Raw genomic sequence first — 12,062 nt, 5'->3', positions numbered from 1 at the left:
CTCCAGAACCCAGACGCCATTGACAGGCTCCGAGGCAGCAATCACCTACAGAAATCTCAGGGCTAGCATATTAGAAATAGTCATTCCAGGACTAGGAGAATTGTGGACAGTCAGATGCCCTGACATCCATTCCCTCCTGAGTCCAGAGGTCAACCCACCTGTCTTAGCACACTGGCTACAGCAGTTTGGTTATATAATTTCCCCAACTGCTTTGGTGGCTCATCAGGCAAGAAGCCACCCTTGTTCCCTGGCCCCTGGACACCTGAGGCCCTCCCCTCAGTTTCAAGTGAAGCCCAGAAGCACATGTCTATTCCAGGCAGAAGAGGCTTCTGCAGAGAAAAGATGTCTGTACACTCACCCCATCCAAGATGAGACCCAAGACTCTATTCAAGCTACATACTGATTAACATAAAGAACATAAACGGGAAGCATTCAGCTGCCTCAGTTTCCTTATTGGTAAACTGAGAAGACTAAACCAAAATGGCATCCATATCTCTTTCGCCTTGGACATTCTTTCAATCAAGGAATCTCTTTTGGCCCCAGGAATCAATCATAGAGCGAGTAGGGCTGGCCTGAAAGTAGTAGGGCTGGCCTGAAAGTGGGGATAGGGGAGAGTGGTTACTCCTGGAGTTTGGGACCTTGGGAAGAAGAGATGCCAGAGTTCCAAGACTGAAGTTTCAGGCTAAAATGCTTCACAGCAGCCCCTGCAGCCTCACTGCTACTGTCAAGGAGTCAGAACACACTCTCTTCCTCCTCCTTCCCAGCCCATACTCTTTGAGAGAGGAAGCAGAATTATTCTCAGGCTGGTGTATAGTACAGAGAAGGGGCAACAGGAGCAGCTGTTGGGAAAGGTGAGACTGAGTTCTTCCATACCGGACCACAACTAGGGATGCAGAGACTAAGGAAGTACAAAGAACCAACTCACCCACACCGGAAGTCCTAGGTTTCTGTTTGCTACATAGATTCTTTGGGGTTTTCTTTCTTTCCATTTCAAAGAACCATTGATCTGTTTCTATGTTGAAAGGGTGGTAGGACAGGCAGTGGTGAGAAAAGCAGCACAGTTTGGAAGCTCAAGGTATGGAAAGGGATAGAGGGAGAGAGAGTGATACCCGCTCCAAGGGGAGGAGGCTGAGAGGTGGGGGGAATGTGGGCATCCTGGGACAGCTAAATATAAAGTCAGAGATGCTGTCTGGAGGGCCCACTCACCATATATCTAGGTAATCTTCCCAGGAGCTCCATCCTGGGTATTAAGTACTCTACTATGCCTGTCACAGTTGAATTCCTGCTGTAATAAAACACCGGGTATATTGTAGATTTCAGCAAAACTAGGAAAGAGAGCCTGCAAAGTGCCATTTTTCTTCAGGGGGGGATAGTGTTAAGTACTTAATTCAAACTGTGACCATTAAAGTGTCTCCAATCCGATTTAGGTTGATTTCAGATGTTGACAAAACTTTTATCTTAGGAGTCATGCATAGTGTGGCTCTGTGACTAAAACTGATGAGTGTGTGTTAGAGGGAAGAAGGGGGAAAGAGAAAAAGAAGAAGGGACCATGTTTAAGGGTCATTTTGGTAGGAAACTTACAGAGCTTACACAAAATACTGTCTTTAAAGGTCAAGGGTTTGTGGGGCCCATAGGGTTCACGTAAAAAAAAAAAAAAAAACAATTAATGAGATAGAAAATTTGTCCTCTGGGTGAACTCTTATGGTTGCCCTAGCAAGGGGCAGACAATGCAGGATTTTGAAACACAAAGTGAGATTTTCTAAGCTGTTATAACAAGCTCCCTTAAAGACCAAATCTGAAGCAGGTAAATCACTTGAAAAAATGAAATAATCATTTGGATCATTGTGGGTAATTCTGGCTTTGTAAACCTTACCAATACCTTAATAATCAAGACAGCTTGGGCAAAAACTGACATTCCGTCAGGGAATATTAGAAAAACAATCTTGATCTTCTCTCTTTTCTCGGATAGATTAAGAAAATCTCCTTCCACCCCCAAACAAGTGCCTCCATATGAAGTTAATGAATGCCCCCATATCCCTCCTTTCCTACCAAGGAGAAATATAAGAATTTACCTTAAATGATGATAATCTGCCAATTGAGGTTTTGCAGCTCGACACTCAATTTCCACCAAGAGGCTAGGCATTTTTTGAGCAGACAGCCAAGATGCTGAGTCTTTGCCCGAGACCACATTATTTGCAAGAAGATCCCTTGCTTCTCCACAGACTTTTCCCAGAGAATGCCTTTCAGAATTGCTGTTGAATTACAAAGAAGTATTTATTGTATGAGGTGATTAATGATTCCTGGGAAAATTGCTATTTTCAGCATGATTTAATTTCGTTTTACAAGTGCATGTAGTAGGGGGAGGGTTAATAAGTTTTTGCGGCAGTTGCAGGGCTTCCAGAGCTCCCTGGCACCCGTTCACTGTTCACACCTTATAAAATGCACTTTATGCCAGGTTTGGCCTGACTTGGGAAGGAATATATTTGTTTGCTCCTGAATTTTCTTGGGGAGAGGAGGAGGCCCCTCAGAGACTGGTGTCCACTTTCCTCTAAGATCTGGTTTGTTCCCAGGTAGAAAACGGATCACCCTTGCCTCTGGCACACAGACCAGTTGAGGAGGAAGGTCTAACAGCACTGACCACTGGCTACGTGTAGTTAGCCTCTGATGGGGAAATGCGGTTACAACTCCTTTGATACTGCAGAGGTGGGTGAGACCCCTCTCCCATCTCTGCTAAAATTATTACATGAACTAAAAACCATACTCATTCAAGGTCAGGTGATAGTTCTTATATTCTGGGACTAGGGGCTGTTGGTTTTCTCAGTCTTGTTGGAGATACTCCCTTCAGTGACAATGAAGTTAAATCCTCTTTGCTAATTTGTAAATGAGTAAGCAGATACTAGGGCTATGAAGATTGAGAAGTGGGGTTTGATTTCAGCCTTTTGAATCTAGATCTCTAGGTTGCACAGTGCGATCTGGTGATATTTAAGGAAGATGTCCCTGGTTCAGAGTTTGGCTTTCTTCCAACACTTAATACTCCCAGATCTACCTTGGTTATGGTGTCATTATGCTTAAGGTGTCATTATTCTTTCCTCCCAAGAAACTTTGGAGGGTATACCAGAAAAATTCAGTTTATTTTTAAAGGTCTTGCTTGGAAAAAAAAAAAAAAAGAAGAAGAAATGAAAAAACAAACAAAAATCCCAAGTTGCAGTTAGTGAAGGGAACCTTAAAAACGGCCAAGCGACAAAAAGCAATCTCAACTCTTTGCACGAACTATTTTTTATCTCCAGGGAAACAGGCAGATTAAGTGTGAAGGTGCAATAAATACCAAAGGGACCACTTCTTTCCAAGTGTGCTCAGAGTTCAGCATGTAGAACAGCTGCAGAAACTCGTGGGCCCGCAGCACTGCATGGTTTCACCTTTCATTGCAGAGAAGGACACGTTTCTATGCCTTACAGAGACTTGAAGCTTGAAAGCCTGGCCAAGTTTGGGAAGAAGAGGAGCCCTCTCAGAGCTCAAGAGCTTTCCTGCTCTTTGGAACTTTTCCCACAGTGGGTCAAACTTGACAAGAGTTCAGCTCAAGTTGAACAAATTATGTGAGCAGTCAGTCCAAGTGAATGCAACCCAAACCATCTACAGGATTTTTACACGAAAGGTCAACCATTTCAATTCAGAGAACTTTTCTTTAATTAAAAGTAGGAAACACACAAATATGTCTTAGAAATTTGTTTTTTAAACAGAGTTTATTCTTAGCACATGGCTTTCTACAGAGCCACACCACAATTTATACAGCTGCACATGGGACTAAATGCACTCTCCCTTCCAAGACTGTGCCTCAGAATTAGACAATATCTCCATAACAATATTTTAAATAAATGAAAGGAAGGGAAACCAACATGTGTCACATCTACCATCAAGGTCTATACATTTTTGAGAATTAAATAATCTTGTGAGGTCCACAGTGGCTACTCATTTATTCAGTTCAGTACAAGCTTTTATGAGCTGCCTTAAGGAGGGAGGGGAAGGGAAGGAATGTAGGAAAAGGGTCTGTTTTCTTCTGCTTGCAACAAATGTACATGTTCCCAGTCAACATGAGTTGTGTGACTGGCTTCAGCCATCTCAAAAGTATTTAATGCCAAGTGGTCCTTCTCAGGTACCCAAACCTGGCAGCCTTGTCCAGGCTTGTCCAGCAGGTTGTTCCACCAGCCAGCATCCTGGTCATTGTCTTCTCTTCAGTGGCAAGCAGTTCACACACTTTCTTACCCGCAAAACATCTTCGTTTTATCATCCTTTTCTCCAAGTTGAGTTTTGTTTGGGGGGTCTGTTGTAGTCCAGATGGGGACGGGTGGATGGGAAAAGGGGCAGAAGAGAGGAGAAAAGCAGGTGAGGGACAGAACTGGTCTGGAGCTCTGGAACATTACATAGAGGAAGGAGTGAGCGCGGAGGCGCCCTGGTGGGGTTGAGGATGCAGATGCGGGCTCTGAGTTTGTGGTTTTCCTGGTGGGCCTGCTGAAGCCGAGCCGGAGTTGGAGGATCGCATCTTAGTGTTGGGCAGTTTATGATCTTTCTTCCACTTCATCCTTCGGTTCTGAAACCAGATCTTGACCTGGCGCTCAGACAAGCAGAGCGTGTGGGCGATCTCGATGCGGCGACGCCGGGTCAGGTAGCGGTTAAAGTGGAACTCTTTCTCCAGCTCCAAGACCTGCTGCCGGGTGTAGGCGGTTCGGGAGCGCTTGGGCTCCCCTCCATTATAACTGGGGTTGACTGAAAGCCCATAACCCCGAAGGAGAAAGCCAAGGAGGAGGGAGTGGAGGAGAGGGAAAGGAGGAGGAAAAAGAAGGTGGGGTGGGGAAGAGCAATTGGACATCATCATTATATAATAACCTGACACCAAGTTCACGCAAGATACATAAAACGGCAAAGAAAATGTTTCACAGGCTATTGACAACGGGAAACACCCGAGAGCCATAAAGAATAGTGCTGGGCATTGGGGCTGAAGAAAAGCTTCAAAGACACATGGCCTGAAGCCTCTGCCAGGGCAATTAAATTTATGGGGGCTATAATTACTGCCCTAACAGTTTGTCGTCTCGTAAATCTCCAGATAAAGGGACCCCGGGTACAAAAGGGTTCTCACACTGGAATCAGGCGGCTGGCTGGCGCTCACACACCCACATCCCACTGTAGCTTGGGCCAGTTGAGTGCTCCCCTCCCGAGGCCCTCTTCCCCTAGGGGCCTCTCCCCCATCCCCGCCCCGACCCTGGAACCCGGCTCAGCCCCAGCCCACCCTTCCGCGCCTCCCCAGCGGCGCCACGTACCGGCGCTGACATGGATCTTCTTCATCCAGGGGTACACCACGGGCTCCTTGCCCTTCAGGCCCGGCGGGCTCTTGTCAGCCAGGAGCAGCGGGCACGCGGGGGCGCTACCCCCTGACGGGACGCCCGGGGTGGCTGGAGCAGCCTCGCAGCGCCGCTGGGGCGCAGGGGCCGCCGCACGATGCTGCGGGGGAGGAGGCGGCAGGACGTGGCTCGCGTGCAGGCCGTGCGCAGGAGCCTTGGCGTGCGCCGGGGGCTGCTCGGGCTGTGGCGGCTGCCCCGGGCTGGCGCCACCGCGGTAGCCATAGGGGTAGGCGGTGTCGGCCGCCCCATGCGCGGGGTAGAGCGCGGCCGCGGGATAGGAGGACTCGCGGGCGGCCCGCGGCGCGTAGTAGGAGGCTGGGGGCTCGCGACTGCCGCCCGCGTGGGAGAGCTGGGGCTGCTGCTGCGGCGGCGGCAGGTGCTGGGCCGCGGGCGCTGGGGGCTGCTGATAGCCGGGGCCCCCGCCCGGGCCGCCGTCTCCGCCGCCCGGGCCGCTGTGCTGCGCGTACTCCTCGAAGGGAGGGAACTTGGGCTCGATGTAGTTGGAGTTTATCAAAAACGAGCTCATGGTCATTAATTTGTGAAGTGCAAAAATACTAATTTTTCTCGCGTTGTCGTTTTTCTGGGCTCGCCGAGGCCCCTCCCCCTCCTGCCTCGTTTCCCATCCCCCCTTCCTCCTCTCCCTTCCCCTCCCCCGCTGTCAAGCACCCACCCCTCCCCCTCCCTCCGCCGCCGACGCCACCGAAGTTCGCGCCGCTCCTCCCCCCCCCGCGCGCGCGCGCGCGCCCTCTGTCCCGGCCGGCGCGCGTCCCGGCCGGCGCGCATCCCGCCCCGTACCTCCACGTGACCCGCCCCCGCCAATGTGCGCGCCGCGCGCGCGGACCCGGATCAGGAAGCGCGCGGACGGGTGATGGATACTGCTGTCCCACTTCAGCCGAAAGGAGGGAGCTGGTGCTTTGGTCCTCCAACCCCCCAACTTTGAGTCCCGCTGGCAATTCGGGGCCCACAGGCTTCTAGTTCTCTCGCATGCTGGGACCGAGCCTACGCCTGCCCTGGTCTAGGCCTCGGGGCAGGCATGCGGCCGCGGCCCAGCGCTGACCTCGGGCCCCAGCCTAGCTTGGTTTGGAGTCCTCCAGAGTTCGAGGCCGCCTAGGGGAGGGAATGGCGTGGGGACCAAGGCGAGGGGGGTGGTATTCCGTTTTTCATCCTGGCCCCGGAATAAAACGAATGGAGCCAACAGACCGGTTTTCTCACCAACTGATTCCTTCCTCACATCGTGCTCACCGCATCCGCGCCCGTTGTACCTTGTTTGAGAAGTCAGGCAGGAGCCAAAAAGGGTGGGTGGGTAAGCAGATGAAGGAAATCGGCCCCTAGATTTGAAACAAGACTATTCCAGTACAACCGGATGAGCTTTTTTTTTTTTTCCTTTTAGAAGCAGAATTGATTTGGTTATTTCCTAAGAAAAACAAGAATTTCCTAATAGCGTCTCATTTGATGGAAGTGTCGATTCAGAATTAAATATGCTCGAATGTAGTAGGTGCGATTGTGAGAGAGAGAGTGGCCCAAGGGTGGGGATAGATAGAAGCGACGATGTCTTCACAAAATCCACCATTGAGACCACCAATTTCCTACTTCAGAACAATCTCCAAGCAAAAACAAGCTAAGGATAGCATAGGCATTGTGCCAACAGGTTTTTTCCCGCTAAGAATTTTGTTTTGTCTTCGGGTGTTGCTTTTCCAGGCTGTATCTGACGTTAAAGTTATATTTAAAGATAATCTATAATTTCTGAATTGCTGAAAATTAGCATATTAACGATGTCAGTAGCTCTGGAAAGTGGAGAGAGAGGGCTGTTGCCTGCCATTTGGTAATTGAAATTTGATGGGTAAACTAATTACGCCATTATTAACAAATAAATTACTTATTAATTCCACCTAATGTTGATCTTTGAAGTAAATACTGATGCCTTACTCGCAGTATATACTTTCCCTTTCCTTTTCTGAGTAATAGTTCTGAGTAATAGACACACCTAGATCCTCTTTTCAACCTAGATTAAAGCAGTGCAAAGTACCATAGTCACCATTCTAAAAATACTTTCATACTGGCATGCAAAGCAAGTATTTTTCAGCTGGTGCACCTTAGTTGATTTTTCAAAGAGCAATATAAACAGCCTTCTCACAACAGTCTGGAACGCAGACAAGGAAAGTTACAGCCTAAGCCTGGAGACACTTAAAAAGGAATCTCAATTCTATTTTCATTTATATGGGTTACTCATATGAGTTACTAAATGCTGGAATATATCCATTTGATGGATAGTCTTTAATGCCTAGCCACATAAAGCCTATTATATGGGACTAATCTTTAAACTAACTTAGGGAAAGAGGTTTAAAAGGGGACCATGTTAGCTTTCTAGCTGCAGTCATCCTGAAGTGGTACAAAGAGGTTTTCCACATTTGAAGAGAGTTGTCCATCGACATGGGCATCCTAAAAAATTTTTACAAATGAAACCTAAGCCACAGACAGAAATCAACACTGAGTGTAATCTTGAGACATCCTCTTTAGACTCAAGGGAAATATCTAGCCTGTGATAGAACTGCCTAAACCAATATCTCTGGACTGCAAGGAAAAATAATATATACATATGTATACTATATAACATGAATAATATATACATACATAAAGTAATTAGCAAAACTGCTCACTAAGCTTCAGGGAAGAAAAAACCTGACAAGGAAATGTTGACTCCCTCCTCGTGTCATCAGACTAGGGTTTAACCATGTCTGTTCAATATTATTTACAGATACTAAAACACAAAATTCATGTTGTTTAGCCTCAGAACCTTCTACCCAGTTTCTATTTAAAAGTATTAAGGAGGCTCAGGCACTGTTTTGTATATGGTTAACCTAAACGAGTTAACTGTGCCTGTGTTTCGTGTGGCTCTATTCCTTTAGGAAGATGGGCTTACACAGAATCCCCCCAAGGCCTGTAACTTGTCTCTGTGGTTCCTATCATAAACACAAACGGAGCCAGGACCACCAAGTGTTATCTCGCACACCGACATTTTGACATTTTACTGCAAGATTTATGGCTGTAATAAACAATCTCAGTACCTTTTTTGATCCTTCCACAATCTCTCTTTGCAAGCCATAGCATCATTCCACTGAATGAAATAATCTTTTGAAAAAACAAACAAACAGAAAAATCTCTTGCTTTCACATGAGATTCAAGACACCAACATAAAGCCAGGAAGAAACTAACTCAATTAATAAATAAACTGAAGTTTACCGGCAGAATCTTGCCCAGAAAAAGATGGGATGCCCTGAAATCAAGCCGAGTGGGAGCATACTAATCTTCGCACACCAACTGGCTCCAGTCCCAAGCACGGTGAAAGCGTTATCCTTTTCTTGGGAAACTGGTAAGCATATTTCCTCATTTCCATGTGCAAGGATAACATATATTCCTAACGAAAGCTTTCTTAAAATCCCATTAAGTGAAATAACTTTTCATCATGTCCTCAAATCCCAAATGGAGAAGGAAAGCAAAGGGAGTCCCAGGGAGAAGGGAGGGTGAGAGGGAGTCAGTGTTTTGCTGCTTAGTTTGAATTTGATTTGAATTATTTTGAATATATTTGGAACAGCCTTCCCTCTTGAATGCAACCCTGTCCCAAGTTTCAAAGTGACCGAACAGTGACACCGTGTGCATTTTGTTTCTTATTAATCTTACACATTGACAGTCTTTGTTAAATCACAAGGCGCGCCCTTCACCAGCCGACATTTTCATATTTGTTAGACGCGCTGACCTGAAGTTCACCTCGGCCTTGGACTTTGCGCTTTTAAAAGGTCTATACAGTGCCTTTTAGAGAGCAGGGTGCTTTGCCCAGGTCACTCCTTCTCAGGGAAAATCAAGGCGGGAGCGGGGGTGGGGAGGAAGCAAAGGAAATGTAAACGTTATGGAATGTATTGACTGTATTTGTCCTTTGTTCTCTAGAGCTAGAGTCCCTCAGACTGACTGTTCGCTATCTGAAGCACGTCTCTGGAGCATTCAGGAGTACTGAATTTCAGAATGCCTGATGGTGGCATTTGAGGGCTCCCCCCACCCCCCACCTATACTCGATAGGATTTTGGAGAAGCAATACTTTATCAGCCATTTGATAATCAATTGTTTTGGGGGTAATTTCCTTAACAGTAGTTTATACTAATGAACACAACCCAGGCGTAAGGCATATGAAACTCATATTTGGATTAGATATCAATTTTAAGCAGGGTTGTGCCAGAGGCCTAAAGATTAAAATCGTCCAAATTAAAAAAAGTAAGCACTCTAAATGTGATAAGTTCTGCAGGTACCTTTTCTTTGACTTGAAAAACTAGCTAAGAGGTGTCTGTGATTTTTTGAAGCTGACATGTTCCTAAGGTGTGGAACGTTTTTAACCAATAACAAGGTTTTCTCTAAGAGACACATAACTGTCTTTGTGAGGAATACAGGGGGTTTCTGCTTTCTTCATCTCACTGGCCCAGATGTGGTGAAGTGTTCGCTGCTGTAACAGCAGTCACCACAGTTGTTCCCTTTCCTCTGTTCTCATCTGGCACACCCCCATTTGGCTTCAAGCTCTTGGCCAGAGTGAAAACTTTACACATTGCACAGTGGAAACAATCTGACTACTTCCAGGAAGGCAGTGTTTGGGAAATATTTGCTTTATACCACTGAAGTTACCTGGCACCAGCAAATCCAATCAACCAGATTATAGTGGGATGATCTTAAATGTCCCTGCAAAGATCTATATTCTGAGTAGTTGAATTAGCTTATCTCCAAAGTTAAAAGAAAAACCTAGGGAAAAAAATTTCATCTTTCTCTTCTGTTTCCCTTCATAGATTACTTGAAGATCAATACATAGAAAAGGAAACCATGTCCCCCAGAAAATAGATGCTAATGGCACCAGCACTTAAGGTTAATATAGGTGCATGAAAAATAAAATATTGTTTAGCTCTCCAGCTGCAACGCACACACGAGGCATGGTTCCAGTTGGCTTCCCTCACACACTATTCCCTTTCTTTCCTATTCTCCCGCCCTCCCTCCTTAGCTTGCTTCCCCCCTCCTTAGCTTTTATTCCAAATGTATTTTTAAGGAGTATTTTCTGGAGAACAGAAGTCTGTCACAGTGGTCTCATGAAGCGATCTGGCATTTGTGGATTCCACCTTCCAAATGGCATATTATTTACAGTTTATTCACCCATAAATTGTAGCATTTCTCTTCCGTTCAGTGTAGGGTTAACAATAAGCATAAAGAAAAACGTTTGACGACAGGAATATTTTCCTGGTACCAATAAGCATTTTCTCATTGGTGGGGAGGTAGAGGGTTTCCACTTCCTTTCTCCCCTTCCCTTAGCATTTAGTGAGTGGAAGTTTCAGAAGAAAAGCATTCTGTGCTTGAAAATGGCAAAGGATACATTTTGTAATCAGTGCCTGTGTTTGCCCTTGTTTTCACACACTTTTTAGGGATCATTATAGGTACTAAAAAGGAAAAAAAATTAGCCCATCAACATGACAGTTTTCAAAGAGAGGAAGTTTCCTTCTCCATTCTTTTCCCTCTGAAGGTATGATGGAACATTGGCAACTTCCTACATAATTTTTTTAAAGGTACACTGAGTTTTCAGCTTTTTTGTTTTGAGACAAACCCACAGATTCCTGGATTCTCCAGCATCTAAGTGTTGGTGTTTCAATAATCTATGCCTATTTACCTGCTGCTATTCCCTTAGAATGGGAGTGATAATTCAAGATGAAATACAGCACGTATTACTCTTGAAAAGAGGAATTTTCTATCCTTTCCTTCGTAATTGAGGTCATTCAACCACTAGGGTTCACCTGGAGTCCATACCGTGATACACGCGTCACTCCGAGCCATTTTATCTTTTGTGCTGATAGTCAAGATCGCAGCTCTAACATTGACATCAAACTCTGTCTGGACAGATGACTAAGAGTGCTGCACAACGTAAACTTTTGACCCTCAACTTTTTGACCTGCTGTTACAACCACAAAGATACACAAATCTATGCCTCTTCTTTCAAGGGGAAGCGCCCCCACAACCGGAGGAGCCCAGGGACGCCCTGCTTCTGCCACTGCCTTTTGGAATAAGAGAGCGAATTGGATATTTTTGTGTGTTTTTAACTGTATTTCCTGTCGAATCAGCCTCCTGCCTCCTTTTGTCATCACTTAAATAGGAATGAGATTATTTTAAAATCACTCATCATTTCATTTACTAGGAAAATTTGGAGCAGAAGACTTTTTCGAGGGGACCCTCGCAAAAAGTGAAAGAAAAAAGAAGATGGGGAGAAAACAGGCAATGGAAGCTGGAGACTTTTCCTTTATTTAAAAATAAAGACGCAGCCCTAATTGTTGGGAGAGCTGGCCCAGGCAGGAGAGTTGACTGTGAACTTGTACTAAAGCGTGCTCTGCTGGCGATTCCTAGGGTGTGCAGATTTATCTTCTCTGCATTTACTTAACCCGGCAGTGAACTGCACGGGCGTCATTTGTTAGGCGATGACAGACTTCACCTCCAGCAAGGGCTGCTTCACAAAATCGCAATAATTACCCAATAACCTTCATAACAAATATTATTATTGAAAAGACTGGTTTGTGGGGAGGGGAACTGGTGGGGGAAAGGCAGCTTTCTTTGCAGGAAAAACACCAAATAAAACAGACCTAGGCAGACCTTCCAGTC

At 45.9% G+C, this 12,062-nt stretch overlaps 2 protein-coding genes across 2 annotated transcripts in view; both read right to left on the bottom strand.

The window, feature by feature from the left end:
• The window catches only part of HOXA3 (homeobox A3), a 32,433-nt gene that overhangs the window by 17,073 nt on the left and 3,298 nt on the right, over window positions 1-12,062 (bottom strand).
• On the bottom strand, window positions 3,711-5,925 carry HOXA4 (homeobox A4). The gene is made up of 2 exons (NM_001076134.2): window positions 5,313-5,925; window positions 3,711-4,761 (listed from the first exon to the last, which is right to left on the bottom strand). Exons 1-2 carry the CDS (start codon window positions 5,923-5,925, stop codon window positions 4,415-4,417), a joined length of 960 nt encoding a protein of 319 aa, NP_001069602.2. The 3' UTR covers window positions 3,711-4,414.

This window comes from Bos taurus, chromosome 4 (assembly GCF_002263795.3).
Source record: "Bos taurus isolate L1 Dominette 01449 registration number 42190680 breed Hereford chromosome 4, ARS-UCD2.0, whole genome shotgun sequence".
NCBI classification, from domain to species: Eukaryota; Metazoa; Chordata; class Mammalia; order Artiodactyla; family Bovidae; genus Bos; species Bos taurus.
This window is presented reverse-complemented; position numbering and strand designations above follow the sequence as displayed.

What these genes read in the sequence shown, in the direction of transcription:
- HOXA4 (NM_001076134.2), bottom strand. Translation starts at nt 5,925, where the DNA reads ATGACCATGAGCTCGTTTTTGATAAACTCCAACTACATCGAGCCCAAG. An exon ending in GAAGATCCATGTCAGCGCCG is followed by an intron (nt 4,762 to 5,312) that starts GTACGTGGCGCC and finishes ATGGGCTTTCAG; the next exon opens with TCAACCCCAGTTATAATGGA.